The sequence below is a fragment of the Schistosoma haematobium genome, chromosome 2, assembly GCF_000699445.3.
Source record: "Schistosoma haematobium chromosome 2, whole genome shotgun sequence".
Classification (NCBI taxonomy): domain Eukaryota; kingdom Metazoa; phylum Platyhelminthes; class Trematoda; order Strigeidida; family Schistosomatidae; genus Schistosoma; species Schistosoma haematobium.
Genome location: NC_067197.1, coordinates 36,141,686 through 36,167,059, shown reverse-complemented (window position 1 = coordinate 36,167,059; position 25,374 = coordinate 36,141,686). Strand labels below are relative to the sequence as shown.

General features: G+C 37.6%; 1 protein-coding gene across 2 annotated transcripts; it reads left to right on the top strand.

The window, feature by feature from the left end:
- The first annotated feature begins 204 nt into the window (after window positions 1-204).
- Window positions 205-22,181, top strand: UBXN1_1 (UBX domain-containing protein 1). Of its 2 annotated transcripts, XM_051215069.1 has the most exons (10): window positions 205-367; window positions 416-503; window positions 541-594; window positions 633-667; window positions 709-772; window positions 807-945; window positions 2,201-2,385; window positions 11,391-11,433; window positions 14,301-14,598; window positions 18,274-22,181. In XM_051215069.1, the coding sequence occupies exons 2-10, from the start codon at window positions 451-453 to the stop codon at window positions 18,318-18,320; spliced, it is 918 nt and encodes a 305-aa protein (XP_051068253.1). In that variant the 5' UTR covers window positions 205-367; window positions 416-450; the 3' UTR covers window positions 18,321-22,181. The 2 variants fall into 2 exon arrangements, with proteins under 2 accessions (XP_051068253.1, XP_051068254.1); XM_051215070.1 differs by lacking the exons at window positions 709-772; window positions 807-945 and having other exon boundaries at window positions 18,274-18,676.
- Window positions 22,182-25,374: the final 3,193 nt, after the last annotated feature.

Below are 25,374 nucleotides of genomic sequence, written 5' to 3'. Positions count from 1 at the left end.
GTCACTCTTTACACTCCTTAAAAGTAGTCAAATGATGGATTTCGCTCACTGCTGAGCTATTCCTAGTGACTTCCCAGGAGTACTTTAAGAGGAAACTTGACACCTTCTTAAGGACTAAAGACAGGATCTCCTTATAATTTGCCAACTTTTCAAAAATCTTCTTTATTATCAAATATACCGAGGTTCTTACCTGGAGGCATCGGTGGTCCACTGCTACTAGATACGGAAGCCTGTAAGCGGAAGCTTAACATTTGAACAATTCGGACCAAGGTCGTTGACGTTAGTTGGATCACCTATTTCTCAACATCTCGTTGGGTGATTCAAAGTTTCCAAGACGTTTCTGGGACTCTTGAAAATATATTGCAAGGTTCTAGTATCATTTCAATATCTTATACATATAATCCTTACTTGTTAGAGTTTTCTTATTGAGCGTCAGTTACATTCTTCGCAATGTCGTCGGTTTTGGAACAGCTGATGGAGATGGGCTTCACACAAGCTAGAGCGTTTGTCTGACTTCTTAACCACGCTAATTTTATTCAGGGAAAAGGCTTTAAAGTTTTCTGGCAACAAAGGATTAGAGGAGGCCATGGAATGGTGGGTATTCTCGATCCATCTGAGTCATTATTTTTCAGGATTGTAGAGAATGATAGTGGTGATGAGGAAAAAGGTACTATTTATTTAGTAGGCTGTATAAATGCTTTCAATAAGAGAGAATAAAGGGAACCAGGGAAAATGAGACAACGGACTTACCATTATCTTACAAATGTGATGAGTAGCTTTCATATTACTTTCTAATTTTATTTTAGTTGCGATAAGTGTCTCAGAAATGAAGATGAAGTTCAGGTGCATAGTGCTCGTACAGGGCACGTCAATTATTCACAGTGCTCAGATGCAGTCTCATCACTGACAGAAGATGAACGTAGGGAACAAATGAAGAAACTTCAGGTTTCTGTCTGAGTGTAGAATTCTTTATTTCTAGTTTGTATGCCGTGAATGGCTTTTGCCAAAAATAGTTTATCACTCGCTTTAGTGTGAATATGTCAATGATACAGGATTTAGCCTTTTTACATGAATGCTATGAGTAGTTCATATAATATCTCCAATCTCATTACTTTTGATTGATATTTGATTATGATTGTCTACTCTAGTCCGTATCCGAATATACAGTTAACAATGTTGCATATGTTTTCATAGGTGTGAGAAACTCTGAAGCCGGATTTTCTCCCGAGAGGAAATCGCGACTATTTATGGTATAATATTAAAGGGTCGAGAAAAATCAACTCGTTCTAGTTCACTCATTCTTTCGAAACAGTTTTGTTGTAAATGTTGAATGCTTTTTTTAACTTTGTGTTGCTTCGTTGTCCATTTTAACTTGTTTCTCCTGCTTAACAGTTCTCTGGTGTTGCTGAAACAATTATCTTCATTCCCTTCGTTTCTAATTTCCCCTTATTGTACGGACATTAACTGTAACCATTAGTCCGTCTTTTTCTTGTTCCACGTTATTTCCGTTTCCGTATAGCTCATTTGTTTATCGGTTAATAACTAATGTTCAGCTGATAAGATTAATTAAAGCATCTTTTTATTTGTCCTGTTATCGGTTACTACAGTTTTTAAAGTAAGTTCAATTGTGTTGTTAGGAGTAATTACAATTTGTAATATTTACTGACTTCTCGTTTTATTCAACCATTTTCTTGCAATCTGCTGTTTTTTTTCTAGTGGGCTGCTGTGTTTAGTGGGATGAATATCAATCAGACATGAAGTACATTCATTTTTACCGTTGTAGTTCATTCTTCCTTTTACGTAGGTTTATGAATTTTACGAAACCCGATTGTAAATGGCAAATATTATAATGAGAAGTATAATTGTGTATCCGAATGATAGAAAAGCCTCTAATCTCAATTTGCTACTTTCAAACCAACTTTGACGTTTTTACCACAAACATGTGTCACTCGATTTCCTACCAATCCCTGGACAATAGTGGATAGCTCCCTCCACCCAGCTACACAAACTCATAACATTAATAACAAGAAATCCTTAATCAATAGGTTCCACTAATGTTATACAACTAGTCAAATAAGTTTGTTTGGTCAAACTGTCATGTTAATTTGCTATCATCTTATAGTATATATAAAAAACTCCGTCATAAATAAGTAGTCTATTGTTCATAGTTGCTGCATTTTATGTATGTATATATTGATAGGAACTTCTGCGGGCCAAGAAAACCCAAAGAGAAGAAGAAGAGAGACATGAAGAGATTGAGCGTGAAAAGAAAAGACGTCAACAACACAAGACACTAAGTTCAGCTAAAGCGAAATTCGAAGAAGATGAAGTACGTCGTTTTGTCGAACAAAAAAAGCGTGAAAAAGAGGAGGATCGTGCTTATCTGTAAGTAGAATCTGATTAGAGTTAGTTTTTTTGCCTTCATTTTGCACTACTGTTTTCGTTCACTATACTATACATTGAGAATACTTTTATATATGTGCACAAGACTTCACATTGACTTGTGTTTGTTTTGTAATGAATAGTGTATATGTTGAATATTCTCTTTTATGGATTATGTTGACTTCATCATTAAGGTTTTAGGAATAACTTACTGATTAAAGTACTAAACTTCCAACTGATGGTTTTTGAGTTAAAACCCTGCTTTGGTTGCTTCAATTTGTGTTGCTAGGTATTATCACAAACACACAAAAGGTATTCCCCATAACCGAGTATATTAGTCCCTACTTGCTCACTAATTTTCATCAAATTATCATTTAAGAGATAAAGGTTGATCTAGTTAAAAATCTTCCTCAGTTCCATCAAAGCTAGCTTATAATATATTAAATTTAAAAATAAATATACATCACACAGTGGATAATGTGAACACTGGTAGTTTTGTACGCATTTAATTAATTTGAAAGCTAGAGGGGTCGCATAGCAAATTGGTAGAAGGTTAAATAACTTTTAAGTAATGTGCATTTTCAGCGCAAGGTCTTTTTGGTAATGTTCTATTCTCTAAGCCGAATGGTTTAATTGCACAGCTTTGGTTGTCTTTCTGGACATCACCAACCCTTATTTCATATACAAATTATCGTTTTTCAATCATTCTGCATGGGAAAAATCATGCAGTCCTGATGGTCTTGTTTGTACTTGGTTATTTTCACAGGTCTTGCTATCTTAATTTTTGTGTGTTTTCGTCGTCTGTTTTCAGTAGGCCTACTTTTAATGTTATCGACTGACATTTTACTCATGAACTGATAAATTGTATCTATCTGAATATTTCAGTTAGTTATGAATTAGCATAAACGCCATTCTTTGGGATTCACAGAATTTCTTCTGTCTGTAATTTTGATTCTTCTTGATCCAATTCATATCGTCTGTATGCGTAATATGTGATGAAATATCACTTCGTTTACCCGTTAATCTGTACGTGTGAACACGGGTGCGAAAATGTTCCCAGTTTATTTGATATAGTTCTTACAGTAAATGCAGTTCGTTTTCTCTATGAAGTTGGATTTGTCTTCCTTTAACATTATGCCTTCTAGTATATATAAAGTGGGATGAAATGATCCTGTCGGTTTTTGAGCTTCGTTGATTCTGAAAGGTCTCAATATATTGGCATTGATTTCTAGCGTGTTTACTACATATAGTAGGTTCGTGGTCTTGTGGTAGCATCTTAAGCCTCTGAGTTGCTCCATCTCTAGGATCCTAACCAGAGGTTCATAATGGAGAGAAAAGTGCCACCCCTACACAACTTTATTTCATACCATAGGGCTATGCCAAAAACCGACCACCTCTTTTTACATCCCGTCCCAGCATCGGCAACTAGCGCACGATGTGGGGACCACTGAGATAACATTAGTAACGTGTGTTCAAGTCACATTTATTATTATTATTATTATTATTATTATTATTATTATTTACTACGTCACTTATTCACTCTCTTTTATTCCCACTTTATGTATCCTTATTTTTCGACTTATACACCAGCTCGTCTATGGTGGAAATTCGACTGTATCTAAACGTTCTCGAGTCACTGTCCGGTTGAAAATTGTATGTTACCACTGAATACGAGTACTGAAGCAGTTTTTCTGAAACCACGTGCATCATTCAAACTGGCTGCTTTCAACGTTCGCACACTTATGCAGGTTGGACAACAGATAGGGCTGGCTATGTATTTGGAAAGTCTTAATATCGATGTCTGCTGTCTATCCGAGACCCGTATTCAAGACTCTGGTGAAGTACTGCAAATTCGCTCTCCATCTGTCGCTTCGAAAAGCTTGTTTTACGTGCGCTTATCCGGGGACCCTGTGGCATCTTCGTCTGGTCTTGCTGGCGTTGGTGTCGCACTAAGCGCTAGAGCTGAGACAGCACTAATCGATCGGATCCCCATTAACAGTCGGTTATGTGCTGTTAGATTAGAAAGTTCCATCAAAGTGGGAAGAAATCGGCGTGAGAAACGATGTCTTTTCGTCATCTCCGCCTATGCCCCGACAGATTGCAGCCCGGATGCAATCAAGGATGAATTCTACCACCAGTTATCTGTTCTTCTCCAGAAAGTGCGTTCGACAGATATTGTAGTACTAGCCGGAGACTTGAATGCTCAGGTCGGGCGTCTAGGCACAGAAGAGAGTCGTTTAGGTGGCCGATGGGGACTCGTTGGTCGCAAGTCAGATAACGGGGACCGTCTACTGCAACTGTGCACAGACCACAACCTGTTTCTGGCTAGCACTAACTTTCGGCACAGTCATCACCGATGTGCCAACTGGCGTCCTCCCTCTGCATCTAAAGCCTGGACTCAGATTGATCACATCGCGATCAGCTACCGCTGGCGTGGTTGTGTACAAGACTGCCGCTCATTTTGGAGTACCTATCTGGACTCTGACCATGCACTGGTCTGCGTCAATCTTACTTTACTTTTCAGTGGCCAACGAAGTGATCGTCACCAAAGGATTGATGTTAGCAAGTTGGTTGCAACTTCCGTTGTAACTAAGTATCGAACCGAGCTAGTTTCTAGGCTAGCTACCATTCCACCGAAAAGTATAGATGAGCATTGGTTGCAATTGCACGACGCCATGAAAATGGCGGGTACAGTCAGTTGTGGGTTCGCGAAACGTCCCGCTTATAAGCACTGGGTTTCTTCAGGCTCCTACAACACATCGAACCCCATCGGTCTACTCCGGGTAACCGTGAGTTTGACCACAAACGAATGCTGTTACTTAATGAAATTGGGCAAAGCTTGGGTAAGGACCGAGAAGCCTGGTGGTCGAAGCGTGCTAATGAGCTGGAAGCAGCAGCTGCATCTGGTAACTACCGGAAGCTCTTCCAACTCATCCGATCCACTGGCAGCAAGAAGTCTGGTGTGAGCGAAACAATCTGCGAGGATGATGGGATGCCAATCACTAACATCCATCGACATCTTGGATGATGGGCAGAATTTTTCGAAGGGCAGTTCAACTGGCCTGCTGCTCCGGCAACATCGGTCAGACTGTCCTGCCCTCTATGGCCGGTGACGACTGATCCACCGAATGAGGCGGAAGTCCGCAAGGAACTCCAACTCTTGAAGCGTTACAAATCACCTAGCCCAGATGACTTACCTCCAGCTCTTTTTAAAGATGGTGGTGACTTTCTGACTAAGAAACTGACAACGTTGTTTACAAAGGTTTGGGAACTAGAGAGTGTTCCAACGTCATGGAATGAGTCTATAGTTGTCCCTATCTTTAAAAGGGTTCACGTCGTTCCTGTAACAACTATCGGGGATAAGTCTACTTCCGATTGCGTCCAAACTATTGGCTTCTGTCACACTTTGTAGGTTGTTCAAAACCCGAGAAAGATTGACTCGCGAGGAGCAGGCTGGGTTTCGTTCTGGTCGAGGATGTATTGATCATATCTTCACCCTCCGCCAAATGTTAGGACACCGTCATACTTATCAAAGGCCAACAATCGTAGTGTTTCTTGACATCAGGGCTGCCTTCGATTCGTGGTCGGGCTTGCCTATCGTGATGAAGCAACCGAGCTATACTGGCTGGAACAACCGTTCCTCAAGGTCCTACCATGTCAGACAAGTCGGTTGAAGAGCGGTAAGACTAAAAGCAACAAACCTAAGGTCCGAAGGCGAAGTAAAACTGCTGACTGTAGAGAGGTGTGACAGCAGTAAGGTGTTTCTTTCAGACAACCAGCATGACAGCGATGCTGCCTTCCCACAAGGATGGGTGGGATAAGGAAAGTCGACCCTAAAAATGTACACCTCGCCTTATCCCACGGATAGCCGTCTCCGGCAATAAGGTTTCAACAAGTACGGAGCTAACACGAAAATTACCCACGAAAAGGTCGTGTGTGACAGACCTCAAACAGTTGTCGAATGGGCACTGCGGTCACGCTCTCAGGTTACTAAGACCACCTCTAATCCAATTTCCTTTTCAGGCACCTCCAGAAGAACCCTTCCACGGGGTGGGCAACCGGGAAGTGATAACCGCCCTCATACCTCTAACAACACTCAAGACCACTGTATTCATAATCCACCTCCCTCTTCAATTCCTATTATTCCTAATTCGATTCGTTGGATAGGACTGTTCTCTGGGATTGTCTATTGAAGAAGGGTGTGCCTGAGAAGTTTATTAACATCCTAAAAGCCCTATATAAAATCACCTCAGGTAGAGTGAAGGCATACAACCACCTCTCTCCATTGTTCCATTCAAGCAGTGGGCTTAGGCAGGGTTGCCCAATCTCACCATTCCTCTTCAACTTTGCCATCGATGACATTCTGAAAACAGCTCTGATGGATGTAAGTAATGGCGGTGTGGATCTGTTGTCTGGAGAAAGACTTCTCGACCTTGAGTATGCGGATAATGTTGTCTTACTATGCGATAATGCCCAAACCATGCAATCCGCACTTGATCAGTTGGCAATCAGTGTCCGTAGGTATGGTATGTGCTTTGCACCTTCGAAGTGCAAAGTACTTTTACAAGACTGGCAGGATTCTAATCCTGTACTCACCCTGGATGGTGAACAGATAGAAGTAGTCGAGAAATTCGTGTATCTAGGTAGCTGCATAAGTGCTGGTGGGGGTGTGAGTGATGAGATCAATGCACGTATAGTGAAAGTCAGAGCGGCTTATGTCAATCTGGGCCACCTTTGACGCCTTCGTGACGTTAGTCTGGCTGTAAAAGATCGGATCTACAACGCATCCGTGAGGGCAGTTTTGCTCTATGCTTGTGAAACCTGGTCTCTCCGAGTTGAGGATGTTAGACGACTCTCTGTGTCCGATCATCGCTGTCTCCGAAGGATTGCTGACATCTAGTGGCAACACCATGTCAGTAATGCAGAGGTTCGGCATCGTGTGTTCGGGCACAGAGATGATAATCCAATTGGCGTCACCATCTTGAAACATCGACTTCGGTGGCTTGGGCATGTTCTACGAATGTCGTCTCAGAGAATTCCACGTCGTGCATTATTTGCCGATGCTGGGACTGGTTGGAAAAGGCGGAGAGGTGGTCAGTGCATGACATGGTGTCGTGGCATGAAAGAAAGCTGCAAAGAACTGGCTTCTGTTGGTCCTTCACGACTCCCTGGTTGGGGTCCGAGAGATGGTGCAACACAGTGGCTTGAGACGTTATTAGATATGACTCAGAATAGAAGCAAGTGGCGATCCTACTGTAGCCTTCCTCATTTTTTTTTCATAAAAAGTGGTCGTATCTTCCTTAACTGAAAGAATTAGGGTCGACTTTCCTTGTCCCACCCATCCTTGTGGGAAGGCAGCATCGCTGTCATGCTGGTTGTCTGAAAGAAACACCTTACTGCTGTCACACCTCTCTACAGTCAGCAGTTTTACTTCGCCTTCGGACCTTAGGTTTGTTGCTTTTAGTCTTACCGCTCTTCAACCGACTTGTCTGACATGGTAGGACCTTGAGGAACGGTTGTTCCAGCCAGTATAGCTCGGTTGCTTCATCACGATAGGCAAGCCCGACCACGAATCGAAGGCAGCCCTGATGTCAAGAAACACTACGATTGTTGGCCTTTGATAAGTATGACGGTGTCCTAACATTTGGCGGAGGGTGAAGATATGATCAATACATCCTCGACCAGAACGAAACCCAGCCTGCTCCTCGCGAGTCAATCTTTCTCGGGTTTTGAACAACCTACAAAGTGTGACAGAAGCCAATAGTTTGGACGCAATCGGAAGTAGACTTATCCCCCGATAGTTGTTACAGGAACGACGTGAACCCTTTTTAAAGATAGGGACAACTATAGACTCATTCCATGACGTTGGAACACTCTCTAGTTCCCAAACCTTTGTAAACAACGTTGTCAGTTTCTTAGTCAGAAAGTCACCACCATCTTTAAAAAGAGCTGGAGGTAAGTCATCTGGGCTAGGTGATTTGTAACGCTTCAAGAGTTGGAGTTCCTTGCGGACTTCCGCCTCATTCGGTGGATCAGTCGTCACCGGCCATAGAGGGCAGGACAGTCTGACCGATGTTGCCGGAGCAGCAGGCCAGTTGAACTGCCCTTCGAAAAATTCTGCCCATCATCCAAGATGTCGATGGATGTTAGTGATTGGCATCCCATCATCCTCGCAGATTGTTTCGCTCACACCAGACTTCTTGCTGCCAGTGGATCGGATGAGTTGGAAGAGCTTCCGGTAGTTACCAGATGCAGCTGCTGCTTCCAGCTCATTAGCACGCTTCGACCACCAGGCTTCTCGGTCCTTACCCAAGCTTTGCCCAATTTCATTAAGTAACAGCATTCGTTTGTGGTCAAACTCACGGTTACCCGGAGTAGACCGATGGGGTTCGATGTGTTGTAGGAGCCTGAAGAAACCCAGTGCTTATAAGCGGGACGTTTCGCGAACCCACAACTGACTGTACCCGCCATTTTCATGGCGTCGTGCAATTGCAACCAATGCTCATCTATACTTTTCGGTGGAATGGTAGCTAGCCTAGAAACTAGCTCGGTTCGATACTTAGTTACAACGGAAGTTGCAACCAACTTGCTAACATCAATCCTTTGGTGACGATCACTTCGTTGGCCACTGAAAAGTAAAGTAAGATTGACGCAGACCAGTGCATGGTCAGAGTCCAGATAGGTACTCCAAAATGAGCGGCAGTCTTGTACACAACCACGCCAGCGGTAGCTGATCGCGATGTGATCAATCTGAGTCCAGGCTTTAGATGCAGAGGGAGGACGCCAGTTGGCACATCGGTGATGACTGTGCCGAAAGTTAGTGCTAGCCAGAAACAGGTTGTGGTCTGTGCACAGTTGCAGTAGACGGTCCCCGTTATCTGACTTGCGACCAACGAGTCCCCATCGGCCACCTAAACGACTCTCTTCTGTGCCTAGACGCCCGACCTGAGCATTCAAGTCTCCGGCTAGTACTACAATATCTGTCGAACGCACTTTCTGGAGAAGAACAGATAACTGGTGGTAGAATTCATCCTTGATTGCATCCGGGCTGCAATCTGTCGGGGCATAGGCGGAGATGACGAAAAGACATCGTTTCTCACGCCGATTTCTTCCCACTTTGATGGAACTTTCTAATCTAACAGCACATAACCGACTGTTAATGGGGATCCGATCGATTAGTGCTGTCTCAGCTCTAGCGCTTAGTGCGACACCAACGCCAGCAAGACCAGACGAAGATGCCACAGGGTCCCCGGATAAGCGCACGTAAAACAAGCTTTTCGAAGCGACAGATGGAGAGCGAATTTGCAGTACTTCACCAGAGTCTTGAATACGGGTCTCGGATAGACAGCAGACATCGATATTAAGACTTTCCAAATACATAGCCAGCCCTATCTGTTGTCCAACCTGCATAAGTGTGCGAACGTTGAAAGCAGCCAGTTTGAATGATGCACGTGGTTTCAGAAAAACTGCTTCAGTACTCGTATTCAGTGGTAACATACAATTTTCAACCGGACAGTGACTCGAGAACGTTTAGATACAGTCGAATTTCCACCATAGACGAGCTGGTGTATAAGTCGAAAAATAAGGATACATAAAGTGGGAATAAAAGAGAGTGAATAAGTGACGTAGTATATAATAATGATAATAAGAATGTGAATCTTTTGACTGTTAACCGAGGCAAGGAAATTATTTTCCATAAATTGCGTCATTTCATTCTATTTTTGTTTGGGCTGTGATACTGCCCTCGTGCCCAGACCGAAGCACGTAGGGGCCCACATCCCGAGCCTTTGACCTAAAGGTCTGATTCACAAGGCAACGAAGCATCGTAAGGAGATGCAATCCCATTATAGCCGGTGACCACCGATTGGTTCATACGCCATTTGTTCCCTCAGGGTACTGGAGCCCATGTGTACCATTGGTTTGGTATCCGGTTTAAGGGCCGGACATTCGCCTTTCGTCTTTTTCGTAAACAACATCCGCGCCGTGAGAAGGCAGTGAGTAGGACTTCCCTGGGAGGGGCTACATATACTTGTGGCCATGTGAAAGCATTTCGAGAGGGAGGGCGGGCCCTCTCCAGTCCCGGTCATACCAGGGCATTTGGGGGCGTCATCACATGGTAGGGCAGTATCATCCGCTTACTCATGGTGAAGAAATTCTTGAGGTAGATTTGCACTGTCATTATATACTCCCGTCGGATATGTTTCCAGAATGTTCGATACGAAAAGTGAAGCGGAATGGTGACTGAGGTAAATACTGGGGGATTGTAACAATGGATAGAGGTGGTCTTGAGGTTTACAGAGCTTCAAACAGACAGCCTCAGAGCGCAGTCCTGTCTGCCGGATCTAAAGCATTCCCAATATTAAAAAACGTAGCAATTGTTGGTACAGAATAAGGGTAGCTTTGCTCTAAGATCTTGTGAATCGTGAATATATGATTGGTATATCATCGACTTGATCGAAAACCAGCCTTCTCACAAGATGGTGGAGCGACGTTAGGAGATTCCATTTCATAGTGACTACTAATCAAATAGGTTCATACACCATTCTTTCCCTCAATATCCTTGACTCCATGTGTATCTCTGCTTTGGAATAAATGTTTCCCAACTTCACATGGAAATTCTCCTTATCCAATTTCCGTCAACAATACTCCTTCCGAGTGAAGACAATGAGCCGGACTTTTTCAACCACAGCCATAAGCATATGGCTGTATCAAGAGAAAGTGGGCAGAATCTCCCCAGCTTCGACTATTCCAGGGCACCTGATATAAAATTCTGTACGCAACATAAACTAAAAAGAGGTATTTGTCACGAACCTAAATAACAAACTTAATTTACTAGGAAACTTCAGTGTTTAGGATCAAATGAAATATGTTAATGATTTTATTCTATAATTATTTAAGCTGATGTAATGAGATATAAGTGAATTGTTCATTCAAGTTGGATAGAAATCAGATTGTTCAATAATTTAATGATCATGAATAAAATTTAACATATCTTTTTATTTGTACAGAGAGAAATTGAAGGCTGAAATTGCTCGAGATCAAGAAGAAAAGGTTAGTTAATTTAGTTGTTTTGTCTAAATCAAATTTAATCTTCGTGAGAAAATCAAATGTTTCTGTGTGAATGGATAAATTTATCACTTACTAGCAATAAAAACCGTCATAATTCATTCGAGGTTAAATACAAGATAGGGACGTATCTCAGTAAGCGTATTACTTTTAAAATACTGAATGTTCACTTCTGACGAGCTGAAGGCCGAGAAAAAGTATTCGTTCATTCTTCTTGATCCTTTCTTCGTTGTTTAACTAGGTACTTTCTAGATGTTTATCTTTCGTGTAAATGGAAACCGAGTGTTAAACAGCCTTTTCGAGTCCTTGGAATTTTTTGAAGTTGGGTTTTATATTACTTTATCACTACTGTTTTTTCCCAGGACAAGTGAGATACAGTTCAACTGAATAACTCAACAACGAGGATTTAAATATAAACAAGTAAACACTGAACGTTTTTACTCACATCAACTGCTGATAATATTTACTGTAGGGTTACGTGCGTCCTTATAGAGTTATTTATGAAGATCTATTAATTGAAATGCATTCTTTATGAAAAATCGTTTCAGTACTCACTGTAAGCTTAAAAATAACGAAACAACGTGTTGAGAGGAATCGTTCTTTTATCAGATTCTGGGAAATTTTTTAAGAAATAAAGCATTTCTCAATTACTTTATGTACGTTCTTTCAAATACTTAAGGCTACTACATGTCTATACGATTTGCTGCCTATTACCTAGCAGTCTAGGTATAAATGGAGCGGATAAATGATGTTCATAAATAGTCTATATCTGCATGCATTACATAAATCTCTTCAAAGCAACTACAAATTCATTAGTTTCGGAATTTCATTAAATTAGACTTATTACCTCTGCTATACGGTTCAAATGGAGATTACCTCTTTGGGTGAACTTCATTGAAGATTTTTTCGGTAATAAAATTAAAGGTTTGAAAAACTGCTTCGCTTTGTATTATGATTTTATATAAAATCCAGGGCACATGTTAATTCGTAATTGGGACACTTTAGCTGGGTGTATTTAAATCTCAGTGTTCACGCCGAGATTCTAATCCAGTGTACATCGCTTCACACACGAATGGGTTATCTGTTAAGCTAAGGAGTTCAGATAACTAATACATAGTTCAATGGGGATGGGTTTTTATTTTCCCATTGCTGATACTGAAGACTGCAATCGGTCAAAAATTTGTAAGTGAATGCCAATATTAAGATATTCGCTCAAGATGCACATTTTAACAGAAACTGATCAAATACGACCTTGAATGTCAGAAATAGAAAAATACAAACCCTTATTAAAAGCTTCGCTCAAGAATATTTATAGTTCTTGTGATGTTCATTAGTATCAAAGTTGAAGGCCATTCTGAATTCGTGCAGTTTTTTTGGATATCAAGAATATTGTACTAAAAGTTCTCTACTAAATGTACGTTTGATTTGTACAATCTGGTGGTGAACATTTAAAGTATTGATATTATACCTCGTCTTAGAAAGCATTCAATCCTTTTCGGTTGTTGCAAGTATTATTTGATGGTGGTGATAACCTCAGTAATCAAACTGCTCGTAAGCTACTAGTATTTGACCACAGATGCCTCAGAAATATTGCTGGCGTATGCTGGGATCGCCGGGTAAGTAATAGTGAGGTTAGACGCAGGGTATTAGAGAAGGATGATAAATCAGTCGATGAGCTTGTGAATCTTCATCGACTGAGATGGGTGGGCCACGTGTTACGTATGCCCGAACACCGATTACCACGACGTGCAATGCTAACCGGCGTTCGGGATGGTTGGAAGAAAGTTAGGGGCGGCCAAACCAAAACGTGGCATCAGTGCTTGAAGTCACTAACTTCTAGTCTGAGCCATGTTGGTAGATGCAGACTACTTGGTTAGGGTCCGCGTGACTGTCGTAACCAATGGTTAGAGACTCTTGGTGACATGGCTCAGAATCGATCACAATGGCGTCGGTGTATACACTCTTTATCTTCCCTTATACTAAGAGATTAAAATTGCTTCATATCTTTCTTTCTACGAACTAATTCTTTCTTGCTGTACTATATCCTTATATGCAATATTTCTTTGATATATTACTACCTCTGAATTAACTACTTTTATGAATCCGGTGTCCATCTTGTTGTGTTAATGAGGTATGGCAACTTGGACCGATGCATACATGTGCCTGGTCCTACGTTGTAGCTGACTGACTAACTGAAACTCCTTGTCATGACGTATTTATATCCAACGATAATATACGAAACTATTCAAACCATAGCATTCAGGGAATAGTTCGGTCGCGTTTCTCATAGTCTGTCTTAGTAGCTTAAATAAAACATATTTCTCAAAGTTATAAACATCTTACTATCGTGTCCTTTCCATTCACATGGTGCGACACATCCTTCATATATGTTTATTGCAACTCTACTACTATTCCGTGTTTTTATATGTTTCTTTGCTACACTTCTCGTTGACCTCCTCTCTCTCCATGGACTGATTGAAAATGTGAAAACTTACACTGATGCACATTTGCACCATCTGTTTACATCACGATGGATATTTTTTCACTTATTGTTACATCAACAAATTATCTACTGATATAACGGTTGCGTTATTAATTAGGCTACCAAATATATCATAACTCAATGTTTCTATGTTGTTCATGGGTTGTTGAATAAAAATTAGTAAACAATAACTGTACATTGTGTCCTAATTGCAAGACATTTAAGGTAAACTTCTCTCGTTTTAAGAATATTCCGATATTAATGATGAAATGTGTTTGTAATCCGCCTAAACCTCACTTTTTATTCTAAGTAACAATCAGTTAAATGGCGTACACTAACTTAAAATTCTGTTTTTGTAACTTTTATGCAGCGTGCACGTACAGCTAGTGAATTACCACTGATAGCTCCGTCAAATTCAACTTCTTTACCAACTGCAGTGCCGAAAACAAATCCAACAATTTGCCGTCTACACATTCGTTTACCATCTGGTCAGTCAATCAAAGGAGAATTCGGTGTCAATGAACCCTTAAGTGCCGTTATGTTATATGTTAGTCAAAATTGGCCTAATTCTTCAACTTTTATTGACCCACAATCTATTCAGCTGATGACTAGTTTTCCTAAACAAGAATTTACTAGTGAAGATAGAAATAGATCTCTTCTGGATTTAGGTGAGTTTAAACACTTTTAATACTCTTCTGTCTTTCATTCACAAATAGCATATAAAATAATTATAATGACTACTACACAGATAGATAGTGGCATTCATGTTTAACCATATAAACAAATTGTATTTTGATTTTTGAGTTATAAAGACTTAATATTTCTCATTATGGAATTGATCGATTCTTGTCAGGAAATTTCTTCTTGAAATACTAAACCTGATACCAACTGCAGCATGCAGGTAAGTTTATTTAAAAGACCTCAAATATAATCAAATGTACATTCTAGATTATATTACTGACCACTACCTTATAACGAAATAGACATTCATGAAATAGTTAAAAAGTAAATCTAATCATAAACCCTTTTGGATTATAGTCAAACTAGACGTATCTAATGGACCTAATAAAGATTTGTCATTGGAATGATTTACTAAAAATTCAGATGTATTGAGCTATAGCTTATAAAATTTTCACTTTAATGTAACCTTTATGTTGGTGAGTTTCTGGAAATGAAAGAAATCAAGAAGACAACATTGAGGATTATCGTTAGATTTTTTAACCTGGGCAAAATTTAATTACATGTGAAAATTATATTTGAAATATTCTCAGCCATTGAAATTTAACTAATTCCAACGTTTCGTCCAGCTAACTTGTCTGGACTTCTTCAGGGTAATAATCAAAACCAAAATTATCAAAGAAATATATAGCTTTCAACAACCAGGATTATACTGTGTTAAACCAATCATATTTGGATGTTGATTTTTTGTAAAATAGGATAAAATGAGTCAGTTAACTACAAATCATGCGAAGAATTCAACTACATGGAAATACTTAACTGAGTAACAGATTGTATGTGTGTGAGTGTATAGGTATGTATGTATGCGTGAGAGATTGATATGAAAAAATAAATAAAGTTCAAGTTCAAGGATGAAAAATTAATAATGAAACTTTCACAGATTGAACTCATGAGTCAGTTGAAGCTAGACCACCGTTGAAAACTGACTCATGAGTTCAATCTGTGAAAATTTCTAAAAATCTCCACAAAACACATTCTGATAATAATAATCACCTGCTCACTAGTGACTGACTTCAGGAGACACTTCTGGAGTTCTAGTGAGAAGTCGTTACCAGTGGAGTTCAACCAGGTCTGTTGTGAGATAGGAACTCACTGAAGACAATGGTGTACGGTAGCGCAACTTCGTGGATTGGTTGAAGTTAGACATTAACACCGTTGGATGCCGGCTCAGTGGTCTAATGGTTAAGTGCTCGCGCGCGAAGCCAGTAGGTCCTGGGTTCGAGCCCCGGGTGGTGCGGGGTCGTGGATGCGCACTGCTGAGGAGTCCCATACTAGGACGAAACGGCCGTCCAGTGCTTCCAGGTTTTCAACGGTGGTCTAGCTTCAACTGACTCATGAGTTCAATCTGTGAAAATTTCTAAAAAATCTCCACAAAACACATTCTGATAATAATAATGAAACATCGATGTACATGTCAAAACATAAATTGTATTGTTTAAAAACTCATTGAATTCATTCAAAAATAATAACGATGCATGTGATATTAAAAAACAGGTTTAAACAAGAGATAGGTTCCAAATTTACTTGTCAAACGAAATTCTCCAGGTAGTTGTTGCCAGTTGAATACCATCTTTTCGGTTCAGGCTGTTTTTGTTCGCCCATATATGCAGCGCTTCTGCTGTCAATCTTTCTTTATGAGTGTTAAAACCTTTCTGAAGTATTTTGGTCCCTTCAAAATTAATCTTGTGTCCTGTTTCTAACGAATGTAACGCTATCGCTGACTTATTTTCAAGTTTCTTTAAATCGACCGAGGATTTTGGAACATTTTTCAAGCATTGTTTGTGTTCCTTCAATTTTACATTCAATTGCCTGGATGTTTCTCCAACATAGGTAGCATTACAGTCGTGACAGTGAATCTCATACACAATGTTCTGTTGTTCTTCCTTTGCTAACTTGTCCTTAACTTTCACTAATGTCGATCCTAATGTGTTATTCGCTCTAAAATACACTCTTATATTATGTTTGTTTAGAATCCGTTTGATTTATTCTGATGTTTCACTACGTAAGGTTTGACTACGGTGTACTTCCATTCTTTTTGTATACTAGTTTAGTTTTTCTTTCATTTTTAATAATCTTCTTTAAAAACCTTTTTGGGTAGTTGTTATCCCTAAGAGTAGAAAATACTTTATTTAATTCGGTTCGTTGGTCTTCCTTGTCTGTAACAATCTTAGTACTTCTGTTCATTAGATTTTTTACCACATTAATTTCCGTGCTCTGTGAGTGGGCTGAATTAAAATCCAAGTATCTCTCGGAATGTGTTGATTTTCTGTAAACATTTATTTTTAACTTCTTATTATTGTGTCGACGTTCAACCAAACAATCTAGAAATGCTAGTTTGTGGTCAACTGATTCTAATTCCTTAGTTAGTTTAATGTTTTCAGAAATGCTGTTTACATTGTTAAGTAGTTCTTGCAGACCATCCCGTTTATTGATAATAAAAATATCGTCTACATACCTTAATTTAATTATTTTATACTAAATTCATTGGCTAGAAATATTTAGGTATACGATTCATTATCAAATGTTTATTGGTCAGTACGAAAATGTCGTTTAAAGCTTAAATCTAGCGAAACATTAACCGAAATACATATTTCCCCGAATATTTGTATTTATGATTGGAAGATTTTATTGTTCACTAACTACATGAAAAAGTTCTTAGTTATTGTCCTGGTTATTAAGCTTTCATGTACTATTTTATAGGAGTTTTAAATGCTCTATAGGGATTTATTAAAATAAATGGTTTAAGATGACACTATCATCTATTACAGTGCAGTTATATATATATATATATATATATATATATATATATATATATATATATATATATGTATATATATATATATATATATATATATATGACTTTTTTCGAGATAACTGTAGTATTAATACATTTTTTAGAAGATACAAATTTAGTTACATAGCTTGTAGTCAAATACATATAGTAGCATACCAAATATTGTACTAATGATATGTTGTTATTTGTATCCTCTTACTATTCCACACGATGAATTAGACAGTAGCAAGAAAGATTTATTGAAGTTCTTTCAGCTACCCCATATATTAAGAAATATGGATATCAGTGTAGTGTTTTGTGGAGGTTGTAGAATTTAAATGGTTTTAAAGCACGAAGTGATCGCAAATGGAATATCATTACAGACAAGGAAGCACTGTAGAGCATCCACTGCATCGCCGCAGGGAACCGAACTTGAGACTGAACCTATAGATTACTAAGCTGGCCTCTAATGGTACACCTGTCTGACTTTAGTCAATTCACGATATTCTGCAATCATCTTCCATTGTCTGAAGTGGTTAACCTTCTCAAATCGAAAATGGCTGAACTACGCTGATTACGACTTTTCATTTAAATTCCATGAATTGCATCTTAAAGCTAGTATGGGTTGGGAAGTTAGTGGAAATTGTAGAATTTTCAGTACCTGCTGTTTTTCAATGGTGATCTAAGGTCAGTTCGTGATTTAAAACTATGAAAATATGGATATGTTGTAATTTCGGGTTTCATTGTTTTTTGTTTTATGATGATAACATCAACATTGTATCATGGGATATTGAATTACTAATATTATTCTCTTTCGTTTCTTATTGTTTAGGCTTGTGTCCATCTGCAGTTTTGATGGTTCGACAAATACCCCAATAAATACAATTCCATTTTATTTCAACCCTATATATATATATATATATATATATATATATATATATATATATATATATATATATACTTGTACCCATAGTCACTTTTGGATAGACCTATTTTGATAATTAAAAATGGGAACCATTTTATGTGAAGCTAACAATGTTGAATATTCATTTGTTTTTTACTTCCTTTTTTTCCTGTTAAATTGGTCTATATCTGTACTCACCTAATCGTGAGAGACAGTGCTATGACTGATTGTTGTTGTCTTTTGAAATATTTTCTTCTTTGCATGTAAAGTGAAAAGTTGATATATGCTTCTAATAGTAATAATTATTGTAATATAAATCACAATTTATCGGAACTTATGTGATTGGTGACAGATTTGAATGAGGCTTAGTGATTAAGGTATTTAACTTCCAGCCACTATGTCACGTTCGAACTCCTCCCACCTATTTCGATATGAATGATCAGTTAGTATAATTAGCCCTCGTACTTAGAGTGTAGCTCATACTCGAATACATGGTGAATGAGTCTATTTATTCTCGTTTCTCGTATTTGATCCTATTTTCTACCATCTACATATCCTATCAACTTTCTTTTTCTTCGCTGGTTTGAGCCTTGATGACTAAGATCGATACACATTTGTACTAGGTTCTACATTGTTTATGATGAACTGATTAATTCGAAATGGGACAGGACCTATCCACACTTTATCTTCTGTTGTTTATAACTATAATAGTCTTTGACATTACTGAAAAGGAAATATACTAATTGATTTCAAGATCATTTTTGTAAATCGTTTTCCCTAACTAACAATATTTATTTATATAACACTTATACCGTACTGAATGACTACAAGTTTCGGGATGTAAGATTTTGATGATCGTTTAGTAATATGATCATTTCAATGTGGATGGTTTTTAATCGTCTTAAACTCGAGTTTGCATAAGAGTATCTGTATAAGATTTTTCCTTTGCCGTGAGCAAACTCTTATATGCAATTTTATTTCGCTTCGATCTCAGAATTTTTCATCTGGGCTCTTCATCGAGCACAGGTTTACCCACATCCTTCATTTTTATGTAGTGTGTTGCATAGCTGTGAAGTAAACTAAAGGAGACCACCTCAAAATACTCTACATTTCGATAAATCATCGTGCATCTCTGGTACCAAAGTCAACGTAGATTAACAAGTGCCAAAATAACAATTTACATTCATATCGTAATTCAGTTAGTGACCAGTAGCGTAGAGTCGATTATTGTATAGTAATTATTTCTGCAGCATCCTGTCTCCTACAGAGTTGCGAAACGCAGCAAAATTCTCCGGAAACGTTTTCATCGTATCGGGATGTTTATCAAATAGGAATGTGTTACGTACTCTATGTCGATAGTGACTCAGCTAATCTGGGAGAAGTTTGGATCAGACCAAGTCATATTTGTCGGTGTGCTTGCACATATGGGTCTAGATAGTATGTTTATTAGTACAGTGGTTCTTTTCGTTTTTGTTGTCATACTCCTTCAAACTTCTCGTCACTAAAAAAGAAACGCAATTTTGGGTAAAACAACTTGATTAATTCAGGACATCGTTTAGTGTTTTTGTATTTGAGGACCTGACAAAGGGTAGAAATATTCTTCAATACCTCCAATCCAGGCGTTAAAACTGACTCCTTTTAACGGCCTTATTGTTCTCAAGCTCCACTTATGTGTCCAATGGTTATGAACGGTTGGTTTTTTTGAACTATTGGTTATATTTATCTGTCTATGGTGGTTTCTGAGGGGATTAACCCTTTATTATCTGTTATATCCGAACGAAAAATAAATGGATGGTAACTTCTTGAAGTTATTTATGTCCTGCTATTACATATATCATTGGGTAATTATTGAGAAACTAGATTGTATATATATATTTGTATTCCTTTTATCATAAGCTTTCACTTGACCTATAGGCTACTGTTATATGATTTACCACTCTTAATTTATTCTCAGTCTATTGGTTACAGTCTCCTGCACTCAGTCACTTTTCGTTTGATTTTGTATAATTTTCATTTTATGGTGTGATGTGGTCTGATCTGCTTGTATATGAACCACGTATGTCTGGAAGTATATGATTCATACAGTGAAGGCTGATATTTGTGTTCCGGACTGATGGGGCTGTGTTAGGCGAGAAGGACCAATAAAGACTGAGATTTGACTCAAGGCTGCCTGTACTGTTATGACGTATGATTAGTTTCGTACGAGTACTAGGTCGTAAGTGTCGATATTCTGATTGGCGGTTTTGTCACGTAATATTAAAAGGTGGTTTGCACATACTCCGAGAGTTTATTGAGAACGCATATTTTTAGACAATGGGTTGAACAACTATTTCATTTTAAGATAGTTTCTTTACCTATTTGACTGCGGCGGAATTTCCTATTTGGCTTCGTATACAGTCGTTGACTGGTCACATTGATTCAACTCAGGATCAAAAATTGGATACGAAATTCTTCTAAAACTTATTTCGTACATTCTTATCCTCAGACAAGCTTTTGAATTGACTACACGTTTACCCTTAAAATAATTTTGTATCGCAGTTGACGCAGTCACGGATTCAGTACGACGAACAGAAACGTAGACATGCATACAATCTCGTGTAGATACAAGGAAAATGTTTATCTGTAAAAAGTTAATAATTTTACGAATATGAATGCAATACTATTAAAGGAAGTAATCGGGACAATTATGTGGTGTTTAAAATAACCTATGAGATTAAAGCGATATATATATCTGGCTAACACTTCGAGTAGGTGAGTAATCTGAATAACTACACGTCTAAGTGACTACAAACTATCATTTAAATCTGTCGTTCCCCCCATCCACTTCCGCCACCTACTGATGTTTCTTGTATAGAATCATTCATTTTATGCTTATGTTGCTTTCATTCCTTATCTAGGAGATAGGTTTAGATTATTCTATGTTCTCATTATGTCTAGCTGATTTCATCGTGGAATCTGGCTTACCTAGAGTTTCCGAATGACACCTGGGCACAATTGCCAGTAGGCAGTTCGTTTGTACATCTTGATGGGTGAACTCTTAAATCATTTTATCTGATTGTTTGAAGTAGTTTCATTCTCGTTCTATTATTTTGTCTGACCTTTGCGTGTTCATGCTTGACAGCTTTTTGTGTAACCTCTAACTGAATAACTTTTTCTGGAGGTTATTTGAATAAAGACTTGAAGAAAATTTACAAACAGTTTAAAAATATTTTAATTCATTTTGTATTGGTTGTTTGAATTTTCCTATTAATGTTTAGGACTTCAGTCGAACAGTCTCTTGTTGGCATATATGTATCCTGCTCGGATTGCCTCGTTATTGCCTTAAATAATAAGCAGAGATGGAGGATGGCTAGCATTGGAATCTAGGACTACGTTTCCTCCTATTTGAGACTCGTCAGCTGGATGTGCACTGTAAAATCCATAAATGATAGCATTCTAAGCAGTTAAAATATTGATAGTAATCAAAGTCATTCTGTGTTACTTAGATTGATATTTTAGAGTATATTCGATGGTTTGAGTAAAGAACCTTTCCATTGAGACCATGTTAGAATATAATAATTCTACTTATATTCATGCACTGACTTCGGATAAACCAACCTAGTTTATATCAGTTTTAATCTTTTAATTTGGATGATACTTGGTATTAAAATAAATAATGTAGACAACTATTGTAGTGAAGGAGAACACAGGTAAGGACAACCGAATTATATTTAGCACATTACAGAGTTACTTGGTAAAATAGAAAAACCATACTATAATACCCAATTTGCAAAATGTACAATAATTGTCTCGGACTTCATTGTCCTTGCATTTCTATACTAATTGCTTTCTATTCCCATTCTTCCTTTATGGATCTTCCCAATCTTCTACTGCCAGACATTCCTGACTCGCGTTATATACTACTTATGTCAATATAAGTAGCACGCAACACACTATGGCTAAGGCTAGTTATCAAAAAGTCAGTTGTACGCATTTGGGTAACAATTCACTCTTCAATATTATAAACGGTTATTCTTCCAACAAAGATATTCTTACAGTTTATATATTTATTTGATTTTACATACATGTATTACAAATCTTTTAAAAAGCGAATAAATTTTATGACTGAATATATCCTCAGAAGCAACCAAGCTGTTTTTTGACCTTTGTTGATCATTAACATAACTATGTAGGTTGTTTGAGTTGATGGGTATTTAACAAGCTAAAGGGGAATATGATATACTATATACAACAATAATCAACAGGTATGTTGTAGTTTTGATATGATCAAAATATCAACCGTCTATTTGTAATTCAAATTAAAATGGTGTTCCAAAAATAGTATGGATTTCTAAATGTACATGGTGATTTTGAGACTTTCTTTTAGATCTTAAATAAAATGGAGCATATGTGTTATTGAAAATTTTCAGATGAGTACAAGGTATATGTTATTTTTAAATATCTTGAATCTTTTTTTAATATACCTTTCATATTCTCGGTTCTTACTCAGGATTATTTGTATTTTCTATCCAAATTTCAGTGATCTTCTTGCCATTTATTCGGATCAATTAACTAATTTAATTTTAGTGTTTGATAGATTATTATTACTATTATTGCTATTTGGTAATGGTTATCCGTATGATTTGAGATGATGAATGCATCTTATATTAGTTTAACTCAAATGCAGTGAGCAGAAAGATCTTTTAGTGAAAAAGTTCTGGTAACACAAATAAATCATTTGGATTTCTGGGTGTTCAAAAAACCCGAACAATATCAGAAAGGGCGTTGATACTTATCGATATTGGTTATCTGCTATATTGTTAAGTACCTGAAATATAGTTTAGACAGTCTGTTATGACTTGAGATCGCTGATCGATAACACGTGGTTAAGTCCCCAATCCGAATTCTAATTATAAATTTTTCTGTTCCACGTCTACTTATTTTATCGCCTAATGCCCTTGACTTGACTAATCGTACGTCTGATCTACATCTTTGACTTTGAACTGACGCAAACCTGTTGAGTCGGCTTTCCGAGAACTTCAACGGAGCCTCCAGAGGCCCTAAAGGAGCCGAAGAGTTCTAGCCAATCAGAGCATGATGGGGCTTTCTGGAGTGTCAACGTGGCGTGCTACTATTGGTCAGTAGCATAATATGTCTTTTAGCGGATTGGTCAAAATATGATGTTGATTTAACAAATGTTAACACCTATAAATACCCATGTTTTCTGTACAAAAATGAACCATGGATTAAAGTACTTCTCTCATACTTTGCGTCTTCTCCTTGTTCAGGTCGCTGTATAGTTCTAGCTTTGGAGTTACAGAATAGCTTAGGAACCGAATAAAGCGTTCAAATGAACAAGACTTATCAAAACCAAGCTCCTATTGATCAGTTATCTGTAAGTCCTTTATCTATTGCCTTCAGTTCAAGGAAAAGTCAGCAGCCAGCATATATTACACTCAGTTTAATCATGACTTAAAACTCATATAATAATATAGAGTAAAATCTCGATCATAAATCAATATGAAAAGAAACTGAATAGTAGATCCATAATAAGTTAATAGTAACTTAGAACGGTATAACATACATCAACATTTTATAAATCACAGAAAAGTCTACTAGCAGGAGAATACAATAATTAATGAATAAAAATATAAATAATAATTTCAGGTAAGAGAGTTTTGAAAGTTCAAATTTCCCTATACTCGTCTTGTGCCAATCCTTTAGAGAATCTTAACAAATTTATTGCTTTTTTTGGTTAGATATATCACATACAATTAGTAGAAGATATTTTGTAAACTTAGATTAATTAATTATTAAACAATAATTAATTACATGTTGTTTAGTTTTTGGGGTTGGTCGAATTTTATCAATCAAATTATGGCCAATTAACTAATTGAATATGATTTTATTATGATCCTGTTAAGGTTTCATTTAGATCATTTTCAAACAGTCATTTTATCTAATTGTTTAATGTTAAAATAAAATTTATTTTCTTATAGACCTTTTTTAAATCTTATCATTGTCACTAATCATAAGTCTACTATAATTGTCCAGTTTATACTTATATCTTTAATGACAAGGCGGCCTATGCTTCATTGAGAGTAACAGGCGTAAGTAAGTAAGTAAGTAAGGCAGCCTGCTTGAACATTTGGGCTACCTGTGTTCTGCCATTTGAATATTTCAACAAGTTTTCTGTTTTCTTGCTTGTTTTAACACTTCATTATGCCTATTAGTCGCATAACCTATTCAAGTACGTTTGTGAAAAGTTTACGACATTTCACTGTACAAGTTACAAAAGAGCCCAATCAGAGACAACGTGGTTGCTGGTAATATGCATCGAAAAGAATATCCATTAATCAAATGTCTATTCCTGAACTGCTAACATCTAACTGGCGACCACTCAAGATTCATCTCAAGGGTCGATCAAGAAATAAGAGATGTAAACTTGTTGAAATACTAGTTTCTGAGAATCCTTTATTATATGAGAAATATAATATTGAATAAAGCCAATAATAATAATAATACATGAATTGAACAACACCAATATTGATGGTGTCAGAGCGAATAATAAAGAAAATGTAATTCTTGAGAACAATTTACGGCTTACTGTCATTTATATCTTGATTGTTTAGTAAACAGATAACTGTTATTGTACTTCTATATTTTCTTGTAAAATTCCAGTGAACCTATTCATTATTGTTATACCTTTTACCTACTGTATGACTATTTAAAGTAGGATTTCTTTATTTGAGTGCTCTGTAGTTCGATAATTCATGTATATAAGCTAATAAGTGCTAAAAATAAGGTCTAGGTGGTTTAAAGTATCATAATAGAAGTTTGGTTTCTGTCTACTCCTTTCAGGCTCAAAGCTGAGGATAAAAGAAGGCATATGTATTGCCGGACCAATAAGAATTAAGCTTAAGCTGCCTCAAGGTTATTCGTATAGGTCGTAACATATCATTGGTTAAAGCTAAGGATATAAAATGTAGACGACATAGCATACGCACTGTGTAAAAGAATCGTCGGGATTCTGATTAGCGAATTTTGCAA

What these genes read in the sequence shown, in the direction of transcription:
- UBXN1_1 (XM_051215069.1), top strand. Translation starts at nt 451, where the DNA reads ATGTCGTCGGTTTTGGAACAGCTGATGGAGATGGGCTTCACACAAGCT. An exon ending in TTAGAGGAGGCCATGGAATG is followed by an intron (nt 595 to 632) that starts GTGGGTATTCTC and finishes ATTATTTTTCAG; the next exon opens with GATTGTAGAGAATGATAGTG. An exon ending in TAGTGGTGATGAGGAAAAAG is followed by an intron (nt 668 to 708) that starts GTACTATTTATT and finishes GCTTTCAATAAG; the next exon opens with AGAGAATAAAGGGAACCAGG.